Source organism: Lytechinus variegatus, chromosome 8 (assembly GCF_018143015.1).
Source record: "Lytechinus variegatus isolate NC3 chromosome 8, Lvar_3.0, whole genome shotgun sequence".
Lineage (NCBI taxonomy): Eukaryota > Metazoa > Echinodermata > Echinoidea > Temnopleuroida > Toxopneustidae > Lytechinus > Lytechinus variegatus.
In genome coordinates, this window is record NC_054747.1 from 1,180,897 (window position 1) to 1,198,559 (window position 17,663).

At 37.0% G+C, this 17,663-nt stretch overlaps 2 protein-coding genes across 4 annotated transcripts; one reads left to right on the top strand and one right to left on the bottom strand.

The window, feature by feature from the left end:
• Positions 1–1,685: 1,685 nt before the first annotated feature.
• Positions 1,686–6,465, bottom strand: LOC121419787. Of its 2 annotated transcripts, none has more exons than XM_041614243.1 (4): positions 5,710–6,465; positions 4,474–4,781; positions 3,763–3,814; positions 1,686–2,939 (listed from the first exon to the last, which is right to left on the bottom strand). In XM_041614243.1, the coding sequence occupies exons 2-4, from the start codon at positions 4,763–4,765 to the stop codon at positions 2,666–2,668; spliced, it is 618 nt and encodes a 205-aa protein (XP_041470177.1). In that variant the 5' UTR covers positions 4,766–4,781; positions 5,710–6,465; the 3' UTR covers positions 1,686–2,665. The 2 variants fall into 2 exon arrangements, with proteins under 2 accessions (XP_041470177.1, XP_041470176.1); XM_041614242.1 differs by having other exon boundaries at positions 4,474–4,771; positions 5,710–6,464.
• On the top strand, positions 5,872–14,854 carry LOC121419786. 2 transcript variants are annotated; one of them, XM_041614241.1, is made up of 6 exons: positions 5,872–5,936; positions 7,661–7,807; positions 10,809–10,970; positions 12,901–12,958; positions 13,702–14,036; positions 14,651–14,854. In XM_041614241.1, the coding sequence occupies exons 2-5, from the start codon at positions 7,687–7,689 to the stop codon at positions 13,988–13,990; spliced, it is 630 nt and encodes a 209-aa protein (XP_041470175.1). In that variant the 5' UTR covers positions 5,872–5,936; positions 7,661–7,686; the 3' UTR covers positions 13,991–14,036; positions 14,651–14,854. The 2 variants fall into 2 exon arrangements, with proteins under 2 accessions (XP_041470175.1, XP_041470174.1); XM_041614240.1 differs by lacking the exon at positions 14,651–14,854 and having other exon boundaries at positions 13,702–14,086.
• The last annotated feature ends 2,809 nt before the right edge of the window (positions 14,855–17,663 follow it).

The window sequence follows — 17,663 nt, forward strand, 5'->3', positions numbered from 1 at the left end:
GGTGCTACCCTAGATCAAACATTTATTCGCCGCCTTCTTGGTTCGGCGGTTCCCTTGTTCGATCATAACTTTGGCGCCCCCTAGTTCAAACATCAATTTGGCGCTCCGGTAGTGCGAACATGATTTCAGCGCCCCCTCCCCCAATTGGCGTAGCTGGGATTTTTTTCCGTGGGGGGGGGCACTGGGGTGCTTGCTTTTTCGGGGGGGGGACCGGCCATTTTTTTCGGTGTGTGTATGTGTCACAAGGGCGGAGCCGACTTTCGCCAATAGGGGACGGGGCCCGAAATTATCTTCGCCTATATTTTCCTCGATCCGTCACTTCTTAGTTTTATTCGTATAAAACAACATAAACATGAAATTATCTCATAAGCCTTATATAAAGTGCGAGTGCGAAGCGCGAGCGTCTTTTTTTTTTTTGCTTTCATCATTTTGTCCTGAAATTTTAATATTCTTGGCAATGTTATGTGTGATCCTGAACAAGATTCTAATGTAACTAGATGATTACTGCGAACGCCAGGCACGAACAGAAATTTGTATGAACTGTTCTAGCATTATCGAAAAGGAAACTGTTAAGTACTGCTTACAGTTACCAAGGAAGATTGTATATATTTCAATAATGCGAGCGCCAAGCGGAGGAGAATTTTTTGACATTCTGACTTAAAAAATTGTCATTCTAAGCACTTTTTGTATTAATAAATGGGATAGGTATGTAACTAAACAATTGATGCAAGCGCGAAGCGCGAGAGGAATGAGGAATTAGAAAATTGAGATTTTAGACCTAAAAGGTCACTCTATTCATGTTTTGTAAATCATAAATAGGATATAGCTAATTGGGTATCATTAATAATGCGATTGTGAAGCGTGAGTAGACAATTTTTGATAATCTGATGTGAAACTGGATAGTTTAAGTACATTTTGAATAAAGAACATGCAAGCTATCGCGCATGTTTTGATTTAGACCTAGAATCTGGGCATTCCGAATATATTTTAACGGAACATTATGGAATACACGTAAACAATATGAACTTGGCAAATCAAACAATGTGACCACGCAGCGTGAGCTTAAAATGCTGACAAGTAGACCATAAAACGGACATTTTACAGAGCACTTAAATTTGTAAATGAAAAAAATAATGAAAGCTCGATGTCCGAGCTAAAATATGTTTTGTATATTAACTTCAAAACTTGCTCCATATCAGTCTATTGAGCAAGATATGAATCTCATCGAACAGCCACTTCTGGCGCGAAGCGCAAGCAAAAGTTTTATACAGTAACATGAAAGATTTTGTTTTCAGGTCCTCCCTTCAAATTATTTCATTCACTCGTCTTCCTCCTTATTTTCCTCTTCTTTTTTCTTCCGTCTTTCTTCTTTTCTTTTCTTTTTTTTCTTTTCTGCTTTCTAGTTTTTTTTTTCTTTCTGCCATGTTTTTCTCGGGGGCACCTGGGTGGGGGGCACACCAAATGTCAGGGGGGCACGTGGGAACATCATTTTGGTGTCCCCAGTTCGAATCATGAATTTTGCGCCCGCTAGTTCGAACATTGATTAGGTGCTTCCCTAGTTCGATCAACAATTCAGCGTCCCCCTATAAATTTGGAACATATATTCGCCATTCAAACGATGGCTGCTGTGTACTCAACCATAAAAAAATACTGAAACAAATTTTACCAAGTGACAAAGGATTAACTAGTTTATCCATACATGCTAGAAATTATCTCTGATTCCAACATTTTCTTTAATACAATTTTAAAAAAGTGTAACATTTTGTCTGATTCGCACTGTATTCATGAATCATTCCCTCCTCTTTTTTACCATGATTGCTGACAATTTCTATGAAATTCAAACAGATCTGTAAAAAGAGTACTAAGTGAAAATCCCATTATATTAAACAAGGTAGCAATTCTGGCGCGGCTGACTTCTCTGAATCCTGTCAATAATCTAGCATTTCGTTGTTGTAGTTGTTTTTCAGTAACCATGCAGCTTCAAAGACAACTAGTTACACCTTTTTTTATCCAACTGGGACAGCAGTATCGTGAGCGTTGTTATCAAGTTGGTCCCTGAAGAGCTTATCTAGTTGGTGACAAGTCAGACGCTATTTGCTCCTCCGACAACTATTTACTCTTTGCTTGATTCTGTACGCCTGCATGCTGTAGCGTCATGTTTGTGTTGGAATATGTGTATGATATACAGTAGGGTAGATGATCAAAATTCTTGTATGACCGTCAGGATGGGGTGTCTCCTTCAAAAATCCGGCGGGTGCCTCCTGGTCACCTTTGTCATGCTTGTGCATTGTTTTTATTTGACGTCTTAGGCCAAACCCCCCTTTTTTACATGAATATTAAATATTACTTTCATATTTTACGGTACAAACATATCATGTTTTGTATCAAATTGTAGCTGATGGAAAAATAAAATGCAAATAAACAGGTTGCATTTACATTTGTAATGCAATTTGCCCCATATGACCTTAAATGACTTTTAATTTAAATACCCAGTGATCCATTCATTTGCATTGAATTTTTCTTAAGCTTTTATTGGACACTAAACATGATATGTTTATTCCGTAAAAAATGTGGGAGTCATATCTAAGAGATAGGACATAAGTGAAAAAGTGGGTGTGGCTTATTACATCAATAAACGGAGCAGGTTCCATGGAACCGAGCGGGTTTATGCATCTTTATATGTATATGCTAAGCGTGCACATTCTGCCTCGTTAAGAGCGCCCTCTAAAGCTGTCCGCAAACCACCTGTGTTCCTTTTCCATTGGTTCAAGATGTCTAAGGTCGCTTCCTTTATGTCGTTCAGATGTTTCCGTTTGATGTTTTCATACTCGGCATACGAGAAGCCTAGTGCACTGGCGAACGGAGAATAAAAGTCACCTAGCAGATTCCTTGCGAGGTACATGATCTGACCTTCGGTCACATATAGGTTAGGGTCTTCCCTGATTCAACAAATAAAAAAAAAACGAGAACATAAAACTAAACACTTTAAATACGACAAAACATAATCTGGTTCCTAGTTTCACTGCTCTCAAAGTGAGACAAGGGACCAGTCATTTCGAAGTGACCGATTTTAATCTTTTGAGAGTGGATTATAGCTTCTTGTGGAGTGACTAGTGAGTACATTTTTAGATATTTTCTTACTCTGAAATGACTTGAATTATGGACAAGATTAGCTCTTCTGCATGTAGAGTGTATAATAATTAAGTACATCATAGAAGACTAATATTGTGGGAAAAAGCCGCTTAAGATAAGCGTGAACCTATAGGAGGTTGTTTTTAAAAATAGCATGTTATAAAGATAGCAATTCTTTAAGGATAACATGGCAGGGTTAGAGATAAAATTCCGTTAACCCTAAACATGCTAAAGGTTGTTTCAAACATGTTGCAGACGAAAATGGTATTGGGTATTACTGTTGATCGGAGAAGCGCTTCTAAGGGGTCGAGAAATAAAAGTAATGATCACAAGGTTAATCATATCATCTCCATTATCAATCACGACGTCGTCTTCATTAGCAACATCGCCCTCATCATTTGAACTTTGTTTATCTGTTATCATTGTCCCCTCGCTCGTCTCCCTTTTTAGTTTTTCTTCTGACATTCTCGTTTTTTTGCACCCTTCATTTCCCAGTGCATTTACCGTCTTCTAATTTTTGTTTTTATCGATGCCATTCATAAGGAAGCATTCTTTCAGGAAAAATATAAGAAGTACTTCAAGAGCTTCAGAAATATTCATGACTTCTTACTGTTCTGAAATGCAACTTACTGTGTTTGTCCCGATGGGGCAGACTGGGAATTCCGCGGTGTGCAGAGGTCGGCTGAAATTAATAATGAAAATGTGTTACTAGTCAAAAGTATAGGTGGTATCGGGTTGTCAATTCTTCACATATTTGACTAAAATAGGCTACATATATTAATGGCAGGACCATTGGCACTCTGTACCTTTTATTGCGGACGTAACAAACAATTGAATTGTGACGTCATGTGCGAACAGCATATCTGCATGTAGTAAAATGGTATAGATCTATTAAATGTTTAATAAAACAGAAAGCTTGTAAAAGCATATTTAATCTATCTACAGACAATATACTTCACACCCTCTCCTAAAAGAATAAAATGTTTAGTAATCATGAACCATTAAACAAACAAAAATGTATCTTTTTTGCGTTTTATAATACATACCATAATGGGGAAGCTGCTAGTTTTTGACGTCACAAATCATAAACTTCAAATTGTCATAACTTTTATACTATTCTTTGATGGATCTTTTTTTTCTCAAAAAAAGCCCCTTACCAATATTTCTTTTTCATTTTCTTACATTTCACTAAATATGTTCAACAATGACCTCGCAGCTCTTTATTGACATTTGGTTGTCATTTCAATATATTTCCTTTTTTTAATTCACCATGCATCGCAAAGCAAATCTGAATCTCCCTGAAAAACATTCCATGAAAAGTTGAAAATATGATTGACTTACCTTGGGGTAAATGATCATCCGCCGTCGCCTGCAAGTTTGCCTTTATAAGAGCCGCCCTTAGCTCTCCAAACTGCTGCGTTCTGCTGACTTTAAGATTCCAATCCCGGAGCATTTGAAGTGTACCCCTGCTCGTAACGTTACCAAACCGGAAGTTGGTTTTGATGTAGTTTTCAATGGGGCCTTTTCGGAAACCAAGTGCTTTTCCTAACATTTCAATATGGTCTTCGTTGGTTATGTCTTCTGCGATCAGTTTGAGGACCTCGTCAAAGTCTGGTTCTGAGTGTGACGCCATTCTACTCTGTAAAAATCCCGCGATTTTACAGAAAAAAGAAGATTTTGCAGAAAGCAATAGCAGAATCATTCTGTAAATTCATCAAACATGAATTTTTCTGCAATTTCACATAACAGGTCTGTTCAAAAAGAGGTAAGGGTGTTTTATTGAAGGAAATTTGTAAGATTCCATACACCAAATACCAATTTCCTGTAAGATTACGCAATCTGATTACAGGTGTTCTCGAGACTCTGCATGCTGCAGGGACTTCTTTTATTTTAAAGGATGCATGTGTGCGGTATATGAAAAGAAAACAACGGGATTTTAATTCAACGATTTTGATAAAACAGATAAACAAAAACATGTAAAAAACTTTCAACGTCTCACAAATCCTTTTTTATCAATACCTTGATCATTAAAAGACTTAATAAATATAAGGAGGGTTGGTCATTCTCTGATAAATATTTCACTATTTATCAATTAGTGGGTTACGGAGGTTAATTCGCCTCATATATTAATCAGGACAAATCAAACTACTACATAATCGAACGCATATAATACCCCTGATAAAGAGTGTGCGATGATATGAACAACGTTCGATGATCTTTATGTATATTGTGGCAACTGCGGACTGTAAATTGTTAACAAGCAGAGAGCAAAGTCCACTTCCGTATATACATGTAGCCATGTTTTGTGTGTCACCTATCTTTGGGAGGTCTGCTGTCGTCAAAACACATATACATCTCTTTTACCAAACCAACAATACTCAACTATTCATATTATCCCTCAAACTGTTCAATGAAATTGAAACGACAATACCATGTACAAACACAACTCCTCCCTGCAAAATGCATGATGCAACTGTAGAGATTTAAGGTAGAATGTTGTTGGAATTGATACACACGAGTGTATAATATGCCTTTGAAATAGGTATTAATAGATAAATCGGTGGCAAAGGTACTCACCTAACTGTGTCCTAACCTGCAACGATATAGTACATGCTGCACTTTTTGTAGAGTGGGAGATTCACTATGATGCAGATATGACCCGGATATATAACGACATGATCTCTCAATACATGTTCTACCTGTATTTGTATTTTTGAAATGCCGATATCATATCAGGCTCTGAACGGTGAAGCTGTATAGTCTGCGTTGAGCAACCACTAGTCTACAGAGAGTAAAAATCTTTGGTACGTAACTGCTTCTATTATAAACAATACTTGGTGTTGTGGTAATCACGTTGCACGTTATAACGCGTTATGCCAGATCGAAAATATATATCGAGAACTTAAAATAGGTAGGGATGGTGTCGGCAATCCATGAATCATGTAGCCATTGAAATAGGTGTCAGTCTAATAAATTGCAAGCCAGGGTGAAGATGAAATGGTTTTATTTTGGGCCACATTTTTATTGCACTTGTTAAATATGTGGATCAGCATTATTTAAGTGGAAATTTTACCAATCGTCCCCTTTCCTCTCTGTTCTCTCTCCCTTCATTGACCGTTCTCTCGCTATATGCCCTCATTTGCTATCATACGACACCTAGATAGATTCTTGTGATTTGATTGGTTGTTTGATATCGTTCATTCAGCCCATTGTGCAATGACGTCAACAACCGTGCAATTTTGGATCCATTAATCGCGCAATTTTGGATCCATACGATTTTGCCCATTGCACTCGCGCACCGAGATTGCACAGCTCATGCACCAGCAGAGCGCATGTTGTAATGACGTAACAATCAACAGACCGAACTCGCACTGCATGAGCATAGTTTCCATCGAAATTAATGAATTTCATATGAAAAAAAAATTAGGCCTAAACCAAATAATGAACGCCTCATTGAATGGATCATTTCATATTTCACCTCATGAAGTATTCTGTCCATTGCACTCATAAACATCCATTATTTGTATATTGTTCAATTTTGTCAATTGATACACATTACACTGTTAACGACATACAGTATACAAATGATGCATGGGTTAGAGTGGGTCAGTAGGAACTGTGTGCACAAGGTAACTTTGGCATGGTTTAACCCACGAGGCGCAGCCGAGTGGGTTTAGACCATAATGCCAAAGTTACCGCGTGCACACAGTTCCACTGACCCACGAAAGAAACCCATGCATCATCTGTTTTATAGAATGGAAAAAATTTATTGAATAAAATACAAAAATTAATGATTTACCGGATGCATGATAATTTCATGCGTCCGGTAAATTCAATTTACCGGACGCATGATTTTTTTTACCGGACGCATGATTTATTTACCGGATGCATGAAAATTCCAAAATGTAATGCAGACACTTTGATAACCCTGGACAACATAAATATGGGCTTAACTGCATAATATGTTGGCACAAAGGCATTATTATACCCAAACTGCCAAATACAGCTTTGCATTGACAAGATCTTGAGGCAGCCTCCGACCTCCAATAGCTGTGTGTGTATGCCCGGGCCGCGGCGGGGGCCAGCGCTTGCAGCTGCCTGGCCGGCCTGCAGTGCAGTGGAGAATTTGGCTGTTCACAGCTCAGGGCAGTAGATCTAACATTAGATCGTATGTCTAGACTTCTCAACTAACAAGTATGCGGGCAGTTTTAATCCCAATGACAATTACAGTACCGTATTTGTACTTACAGATCATTTTGCATCCTTTATTTGATTCATTCTGCCTTGATCGAAAATTCAAAATTTTGACGTAAACAAGCGTAACAGTACATGCGCGATGACATCACAATAACCTTTTCGGGCGATAGCTTGTTTACAGTGGATATCGTTTTGATTATCGGGATATCGTTCGTGCAGCCCAGTAAAAATTCTTGCATAGCTCTCAACCAATCAGATTGCAGGGATTTTCTCATCCATTCTATAATATGCAAAGATGTAATTGTTTCGTCTACTTTCATTAATGTTGCAGCGTAGGAATCTGCTTGAGAAAACATAATGGACGGGATTTCAGACAAGAAACTCTTAAACATTGGTAATTCGATCGGGAATAACGACAAGCTGTTGGCCCTGGCACTTGAACTTGACTTCACATATGCAGAATATAAGAATTATAAAGGTAGCGTATACTTTATTACACTCAGTGGAACAGAATGGGAAACAAGATATATTCTAAGATGAGTTGAGGAACAATTATTTCACGAATCAATAGTGAACTGAGAATGCTGCACGAATCCATGACGATGAGTGCGATAATAGCAGGCGCGGATCCAGGAAGGGGCCGAGCCGGCCCCGCCCCCCTCCTATTTTTTGACAACCTGCAGAAAAAGTGTACTCTTTATCTTGATAGAATCTACGAAAAACAGAAAGAAAAGTAAGAAAGAAGTATTATACCCATGATGTGTAATTTTTAGCCTCGTAACGGCCGGTCCGACCCCGAAAGGAAAGGAAAAGGTGAGGGGAAGAATTGGAAAATAGACTTTATATAGAAATGTTCGCTCGCGCTTCGCGCTCGCATTGTCTGTGTAATGAATCCCATTCAAGAGGATTAAATGACACTTCATATATCCAGTTCTGAAATCAATTTGTACACAATATTTCACCTCGCACATCAATCTTTGAATAGTTTCTTTGATTTACACAAATTGTTATATCAAAATTTTCAGCTCGCGCTGCGCGCTCGCATTGTTTGATTTGTGAGATATCTATCCTCTTGGAAATTTGTCCAAATGCTCCTTTATCATGTCAGTATATCAAAAAAATTAAGCTCATGCTTCGCGCTCGCATTTAATTGAGACACACAGCTTGTTCTTTATTTCAATAAAAACGCGCTTAGACTGTTCAGTTTTCAGGTCGGAATATCAAAAATTTTGAGCTCGCGCTTCGCGCTCGCATTGTTTAGTTGGATACATATCTTTCTTCATGATTAGTAAAATTGCTCAGAATCTTTGCTCTAAGGACATAAAATATCAACAAAATTAGCTCGCGCTCGTATTATACAGTAAGACCACATGAGATACCTTATATTGTTAAAACTAACATATGCTTAAAACTTCAGTCTTTAGTTAGGACTACCCCCTGAAAAACCAACAAAAAAAAATCAGATTATATCGGCCAATCGAGAAAAATGTTGATGAATATATTTTTCGCCCCCACCCCCCTATTGGCGAAAGCTGAATCCGCCCCTGCATAGGGCTATTACAGACCACTGATACTTCTTTATCGGCCGCACAGAAACGCCGTTAGCTTAACTTTGCGATGCATGTATAATCAAGATTACTAGTACCGTCATCATCATCATCCTTATCATTACCATCATTGCCGATTTCATCTTTATAATGGCTGAATGGTCGAATGGTAAAACTTAAAGGACAAGTCCACCCCAACAAGAAGTTGGTTTTAATAACAAGTGGAATGCCTCTGGCCGTCTCACCTGCATCACGCGGTTCAATATAGCAGCAGTGCTCACTTTGAATACTACTCTAACTCGCACAAGATGTTCAGTGATACATGGTTACTCTTATTTCCCTTTTTTATGAACTAGACCAATAAACTTACAGAGATATGATGGTTATTCAACAAAAAACCCCAACATGTCCAAAGTTCATTGACCTTACATGACCTTTGACCTTGATCATGTGACCTGAAACTCGAACAGGATGTTCAGTGATACTTGATTACTCTTATGTACAAGTTTCATGAATCAGATCCATAAACTTTCAAAGTTATGATGGTAATTCAACAGATACACCCAATTCGGCCAAAGTTCATTGACCTTTGACCTTGGTCATGTGACCTGAAACGCGCACAGGATGTTCAGTGATACTTGATTACTCTAATGTCCAAGTTTAATGAACTAGACCAATAAACTTTCAAAGTTATGATGGTAATTCAACAGATACCCCGATTCGGCCAAAGTTCATTGACCCAAAATGACCTTTGACCTTAATCATGAGACCTGAAACTTGCACAAAATTTTCAGTGATGCTTGATTACTATTATGTCCAAGTTTCATGAATCAGATCCATAAACTTTCAAAGTTATGATGGGAATTCAACAGATATCCCCAATTCGGCCAAAGTTCATTGACCCTAAATGACCTTTGACCTTGGTCATGTGACGTGAAACTCATGCAGGATGTTCAGTGATACTTGATTAACCTTATGTCCAAGTTTCATGAACTAGGTCCATATATTTTCTAAGTTATGATGACATTTCAAAAACTTAACCTCAGGTTAAGATTTCGATGTTGATTCCTCCAACATGGTCTAAGTTCATTGACCCTAAATGACCTTTGACCTTGGTCATGTGACATGAAACTCTAATAGGATGTTCAGTAATACTTGATTAACCTTATGGCCAAGTTTTATTAACTAGGTCCATATACTTTCTAAGTTATGACATCATTTCAAAAACTTAACCTCAGGTTAAGATTTGATGTTGACGCCGCCGCCGCCGCCGCCGCCGCCGTCGCCGCCGCCGTCGCCGTCGCCGTCGGAAAAGCGGCGCCTATAGTCTCACTTTGCTTCGCAGGTGAGACAAAAAGAGAAAAATCCAACAAGCATAACACTCAAAATTTCATCTAAATCGGATGTAAAATAAGAAAGTTATGACATTTTAAAGTTTCGCGTAATTTTACAAAACAGTTATATGAACATCCTTGTCGGTATGCAAATGAGGATACTGATGATGTCATCCACTCACCATTTCTTTTGTATATTATTATAATTATGACTATGAAATATTCGATTTTTCTCCTCATTGTCAAGGGAAGAAATTATTAATTCCTCCCTGAACATGTGCAATTAGTATTGTTTAATATTATATGGTTAAGTCAAGTTTGTCCTCATAGTCAAATATGTAAAAAATGAAACATTGTATAATTCAAACAATAAAAAACAAAAGAAATAGTGTGTGATGGACATCATCGACTCTGTCATTTGCATGTCACTGAGTAAAAATAGCGAAACTTTTAAATACCATAACTTTCTTATTTTACATCCGATTTTGATGAAATTTTTAGGGTTATGCCAGTTTGATTGTTCTTTATTTATTCAAAATCCACATTTGTCTGGGGTGGTCTTGACCTTTAACGTTATTTAATTTCCATGTGTTTTAAGCAACCAATCAGGGAGCGGGTGACGTCACCTCGGCTGGCACGATCTCGATGCTGTTTTGCTGGCGGGAAAAGATGAAGAGGGAGGAGCAAGTGAGGGTCCTGTCATGCGCACTAGAGAAAGTTGGCTTGGTGGAGGTAGCGGAAGAACATCTAAAGGAGAGAGGTATGCGACTTACATCAGTGGGTATTTCACAAAGAGTTAAGCATGACTTAGAGTCGCTGTGAACTGTCCAGTTATGTGCTGAATGTAAGGCTTCGCTGCATTGGTCAAATGAAGCTACAAGGACGCGCGCGGCTCCCTATTAATCAATAAGATTGCGCGTTAAAGCATCATTTGCGCGCCAGCACTAAGCATGACTTTAAATCATACTTAACTTTTTGTGAAACACAGACTCCCCAGGTGAAGCTGTCCGTAAGTTACGAGCGACTTAAAGAAAACCAAAACCCAAGTAGAGAAGCAATCTTATCGGAAGGAGTAAAATGAGAGGAACAAATTTATAAAAAAACTTTCATCAAAATCGGTTATGAAATAAACAAGTTATGGGAGTTTGAAAACTCATGGGAAAATATAATCCACACCATATATGTCAAGGTCAAGAGGAGATAATGTGAAATATGTAAAATAAAGGGGAAAATCTGAAAATATGTGTACAAAACGAATGGAGAGTTGTCCACAAAATCAGCCATTTTGAAACACATTCGCCAATTTGAGGAGTACAACAAGACTTTTTAATCGTCCATAACTTGCTTATTTTTAATAACCGATTTTGATGAAACTTTTTTTTAAATTGTTCCTCTAATTTTACTCTTTCCAATAAGATTGCTTCTCTTCTTGAGATTTGGTTTCATTTAACAAACGACCGGTGATCATTTCCTGTGTTAAATGATACACCAAATTTTCAATGATGTTGACTTGGCTGCTATGAAACGGTCAGCAGTCGTTCGTTAAGTCGCTCGTAAAATATGGAGAGCATTGTTAAGCACCTACTCGTAGTGTCGATAGGTGTACATAGAAGACTACACAAGTCATTCATCCGGTGTTATTTTTTTCCCTGCCAGTTCACCAATTGGGGTGTTATATTCACACTCATAGGCCCGTATTGACAACCACAGTTAAAATAAAACCCGGATTTAAAGTTTTGGTTTAACGATGGAGAGCCAATTTAGGCACAAAGCCCTAACAGTACACATCCAATTTATTAACTCATTTGACACTCAAATTTTCTATAGTTGTCTGTGAATCACATCTAAGGCATTTTCCTTCATTATGAAAGCAAAAGGAAGCAAAATAGTAAACATATATAGGCAGATTTTTTTTTTTTTTTTTGGGGGGGGGGGCACCTCATAATTTTAGAACATAGATTAACCGTGATCTAAGTTAAACCCGACTTCAGAATAGGGTGCAATTCTAACACACAAGGGTTTTGTCTTCACGGGATAGTAACTGCTGTCAGTTTTAACACCCTACTTTTTAGGTGATGAAGCCGAAACACTTGATGAAAACATGTAGAAAGTAAGATATCTGAGGGCAAAGCGAATAAGCTTCGGCTTCAACTGTGAAGGGGCGCGAAAAGAAAAATAAATGAAGGAAAAAGGTGGGAATAACTTATAAATTGAATGTACAAAGTTAGACCTGCTTAAGCGCCAACATAATCCTGTCTTGTAATAAGGGAAGTCAGTGGGCGCTTCTTCATAAGTTACAGGAAGGGGTGCAATCCAAATGGTGTGTTCGAGAGGAGAAAAATCAGGCAAAAAAGCGAATGGTTAAAGCATGAAAATAAATCTGACCAGGAAAAAAAAAGCGGTAGGTGGTTTTCAACACGTGGGATCACAATTAAAGTTTGTGTACATTTGAAATGCCCATTTTGGCAAATTTGAGTGAACAATGACACAAGATAATGAAAATTTTCCCTTAGCTATCAAGTATTTACTACATTCATATCGGTATACATTACCTTGGGACTTTAGCAATGTTGGTTTGCAGTTTAAATATGGAGTTTGAATATAGTAAAACAAATCCAATTAATTATTGCTTTTTTCGTACAATGGATGGTTTTCAACAGCGACATCTATTCAATGTTTCTATCTTGCAGCTGAAGCGCAGCAACTGGCACCCAACGATGCCATCGACCGTGCGATACATGTTAAAAGGTATATGCAGATGCTCCATTATTTACATACTTATTCTCGTTTATACACCTTACATGTACACCGTAAAAAAAATATCCCAAAAATTTCAGGAAATTTTGTTAGGGGTCTGTCAGGATCATAATCACAAGAGTTACATCACCTGAAATTATGACTTAAAATCATTGACAAGATACTCTGAACAGAAGATGGTGAAACATTCCTGGACACCATTGTTTGAAACAATTTACTCAAATATAAAGCGGTTTACTTCTACTGAGCATTAAATATGAGATTTTCAGCAAGAAACTGATCCACAATGTGCTGCACCCAGCCCAGGTGAGGTAAATGGGTATCGGTAGGAAGTAATTCCTCAAGAAGCTGTGTGCGGTGTGAACGCCTAGCTTACCCGGTTAATATAGGTGCACCTTGAGCACCTAACAAGGTGGATATGTGCGCAATATAAATACCCTACATTATTATTATTATTAATTTATTAATTCATGTGTTATGAACTGGATAAATTGGCAAAAAATATGCCTTTTCTCTGCAATCGTGGACTCTGGAAAAACGACATTATGTTTGCAATTGTCATCTCCGAAACTTAGGACAAAATTGATGTACCGGATCACCATTTTTTCGGCAAAGACCTCCCAGCTGTTTTTTTGACAGTTGACGGGCATTTTCAATATTTGCTCGAAATTTTTTTTTGGTATACAATGCGTTAACTTCAAATTTAAAACAATTAATTTCATCTCTGGTAATAGGAACTTGGGGGAAAGAATCAACGAGAACGTATCCGAGGGGCAGCTTCTTCAGATCTCTCGCGAATTCCCAAATGAAATATTCGACTCCTTCTGCTTGAGGTTGGGCGTCGGTTTAAACCAGTCCAGCAACATCCTAACAAAACATTGCAAGGATTATCACAAAGCAATGATGGAGATTCTAATGATGTGGAAGAATAGAACTTGCGGTCCATGTGAGGAGCTAGAGGGTGCATTGGAGTCATCGGGAGCAGCAGATCTGATAGGCAGCATACTTTACAAACCAAATTGATAACAGTTCTCGGTCGACATTGTGGTTACACTTCGTAATTCCGAAGGTTCGTAATTCCGAAACACGTAAATTGCCTTTGCCTCGATGTTTGTTAATCCGAAAACGTAAAAGGGTTCGTTAATCCGAACATTTGTTGCGTTATTCCGAAGGTTCGTTATTCCGACGGTTCGATAATCCGAAAACGAAATAAGATTCGATGTTCCGAAGTTTCGTTAGTCCGACAACGAAATAAGGTTCGTTAATAATTTCGTTTTCGGGCTAACGAACCTTCGGAATCACGAACCTCATTTCACTTTCGGGTTAACGAACCTTCAGAATTACGAACCTCATTTCGTTTTCGGACTAATGAACCGTCGGACTTTCAAACCTTCGGAAATACGTGTCACATCCTGTGTCACATTAATATCAAAGTGCAACCTTAAGAGAGTTTTGCATGGACTATACTAATTATTTCTGACTTTGTTGAGAGACTTTTGGCTATTGGTGATAGTGGTATATTTCTCTTCCAGGCAGAGATAGCAAGCCCACTCTTTCTTAGGTTAGTATTGGACACCTTTTTTTTTATTCACTATGTTAAATAGAATTGGGCGGTTGCTTCCATTAGTTTCCTATTATACTTGGAAAGCTGAGTTTCATTTTTGCATTGTTCATGTTTCACAGATCAGTTGTAGTTCCTGTATCTCAAATATAAAAGTCAGAAATAATATCAAAATGCCCCTCAGAAAACCAATCAGTTGTGACGACACATCGCAGCACGCAGACACAACCAAGTTGTCAAATCATCAGTCTGCCTGAAGACCGCCGAGAGCTTGAAGCCGACGGTAATAGACCGAGCTGACCAAAAGGTTTATTGTAAAAATAAAAAATAATCAATTTTTAACTGGACCTGTTGTATATCAGAAATCAAAGGGGAAGTTCACCCTGAAGAAAACTTTCTTGTAAAAATAGCAGAAAAAATAGTAAAAAATATTGGTGAAGGTTTTAGGAAAATCCGTTAAAGAGTAAGAAAGTTATTAGAGTTCAAAGTTATGGATTTGTGACGTCATAAACGAGCAGATGTCCCATGTGTTATGTAATATAAAATGCATAAATTTCAAATTTTGTATGGTTCCTGATGACTCAATTTTGTTTTCTTTTCATGATCGGGTGTGAAACGATTTGTCTATTGATATACAAAAGTTACAGTGAAAAACCATTTTCAATTTTTTGAGAAAATGACATTTCATTGATTTTTTACCATTCGCTATGTAGGAATGCTGCTCGCATATGACGTCACAAATCAAATAATTGAAATTCTAATAACTTTTTAATTATTTGATGAATTTTTCTCAAACCTTCGGCAATATATTTCATTAATTTTTCTGTTATTTTTACAATAAACTGTCAGGGTGAACTTCCCCTTTAAATCAGAAAAGGGTGGTGCAAATAAAACTGAAAATGAAAAGAGAAACATGGTAGGTAGTACGCGTGTCTTTAGGTACTGTAGTGACATTATTTAGAATATATGATATCAGACAAATTTATAGAGTGTTAAAGTGATTGTTTAACATTGGTTTGACTTTAAAAAAATCTCAGCTAGAAGGTCACACTTGTCACCTGTGTCTGTGATATGTTACAAAAATGAAGCCCTGAAAAAATTGCGGTCGAAAATCACTATTTAGTGATTCAAAAATTGAAATATAAAGTGACCGGAAACACCATCTTAAATTCATCCCATACAGTTATAAGATGCCTATTTACAAAATCGGGGTTCGCCTTGCAGTTTTAGCTTTTCATTCTCAATAATGGTTGTTTTCAGGGTTTATTAGTTCTAATACATGCACTTGTACACATGTTTCATCTTGGTTTGATAATTTTTTTAAATCGGCTGCTCACAAAGTTAAACAATGTCTTTAAAATTAGATTTAAATAATAATGTTATATATTAGCTTGACTTGCTAGTGTGGAGTATTCACAAATTAGCATCTTAATACTTGGTGATTCTTTAAGTCATTGGGCAGTCAATTCCAATACACTGGTCCAAAAAAAGACGAAATACTTTTTTGCTAATAGAGTACGGGTTGGGGATAGGTGATAACAATTACGTTGTCTCGTTGGGAAATCATGCATGGAGGTGTTTTTACAGAACATATTTGAAAAAAGTATGTGGAGATCATATTTACCTAGTTTATACATAAATTGGGCGAGTTGGCAAAGATATAAATCATTCACTTTAAGAATATTATTTTGGAAAAAAATGACATCTGTGTGTGATCTGAAATGAGTTTGAAAAATTATTCTAAGGGCCTTCTTCTTCAACAACAGTATCCTTTGTAATTGTGTTTGGATTTCACAACCCCATGCCAAAATGCCGAAATTAATGTATGGTAATATTAATGTATGGTATAATGTAAGTAAAGTGTGAGATGGAAGAAAATATTCAAGCTTGTTGATGAGCCGATGTTTCTTGAAATTGTTTTGCATGTATTATCAATGTGTGGTTTCCATATAATTTATTGTCAATAATAACACCCAAGAATCTGGTCTCTGATACATTTTCAAGAACGGTGTTATAAAAAATGATATTGCCAGGTAATGCATGTGTTTTATTACAAAAAAGCATATAATTCGTTTTTTGGCAGGTTAGGTAATAGTTTACTCGCCTTAATCCAGTCAGGTACATGTACGAGTTCAGAGCATACAATTCTTACAAATTGATTTACGTTATCATGAGAAAAGAAAGTATTCGAGTCGTCAGTAAACAGTATGAATGTGAGCAAATTTGATAATTTTTTTTCATTGACATAAGTAATAAAAAGAAGAGGGCCAAGTAAGTTTCCCTGGGGTACTCCGCATGTGATAGGAAGAGTGGAAGAAATAACGTTGTTAACCGATACAAATTGAGATCTATCTTTTAGGTAACTCCTGAACCACTTCTAGACCCCTCCCCTAATACCATAAAAAGAAAGTTTATAAAGACCTATTTCGTGGTTAATGGTATCGAAGGCCTTGGAGAAGTCCAGGAAAATACCAACAGTATAAAAGCCTACTCTATGAAAGTAGTGATTTTATTGATACAAGACAGAATTGCATGTGAGGTGCTATGATTTTCGCAAAATCCAAATTGTGAGTTCGCACAGATATCATGTTTATTCAAAAACGTACTGTAATTTTTTTTTCGAGAATTTTAGATAACGAGATGAGTAATGAAATAGGACGGTAGTGAGAAACAAGTTGATTTTTTTTTAATGAGGGATGACTTTTTCATGAGGGATGACTATTTTTGTGAGATAAGGTAGTTTCCCTGTGTTTATAGAAATAATGAATATGTTGAAATAATTTTCTTAAGTAGGAAGTCAGGAATACTATCGAAACCTGGACTCTTCTTTGTGTGCAGATTGTTAACATTAGTAATCTTGTGTTGGTAAGATTGAAAAATATAAAGTTAGTGTTTGGGTTTTCAGGAAAATTGTTAAACAATTTTTAATGGGACTTTGCTTGCCAGATTGTTTCGAATATTGTGGAAAAATATGAATTAAACTTTTTTTGGCTACTAAGGTGTTATCATTGTATTTTTTGTTTTTATTTTTGATATAGAGGAACTTTAATTCGTTTTGTTTAATGCACCATTTATGATTTGTTAAGTGTTCTCATAGCAGTTTTGTACATATCGAGTTGGAAGGTATATTTTTTT

What these genes read in the sequence shown, in the direction of transcription:
- LOC121419786 (XM_041614241.1), top strand. Translation starts at nt 7,687, where the DNA reads ATGGACGGGATTTCAGACAAGAAACTCTTAAACATTGGTAATTCGATC. An exon ending in AGAATATAAGAATTATAAAG is followed by an intron (nt 7,808 to 10,808) that starts GTAGCGTATACT and finishes ATGTGTTTTAAG; the next exon opens with CAACCAATCAGGGAGCGGGT. An exon ending in CGTGCGATACATGTTAAAAG is followed by an intron (nt 12,959 to 13,701) that starts GTATATGCAGAT and finishes CTCTGGTAATAG; the next exon opens with GAACTTGGGGGAAAGAATCA.
- LOC121419787 (XM_041614243.1), bottom strand. Translation starts at nt 4,765, where the DNA reads ATGGCGTCACACTCAGAACCAGACTTTGACGAGGTCCTCAAACTGATC. An exon ending in GGATGATCATTTACCCCAAG is followed by an intron (nt 3,815 to 4,473) that starts GTAAGTCAATCA and finishes TATTAATTTCAG; the next exon opens with CCGACCTCTGCACACCGCGG. An exon ending in GCCCCATCGGGACAAACACA is followed by an intron (nt 2,940 to 3,762) that starts GTAAGTTGCATT and finishes TTGTTGAATCAG; the next exon opens with GGAAGACCCTAACCTATATG.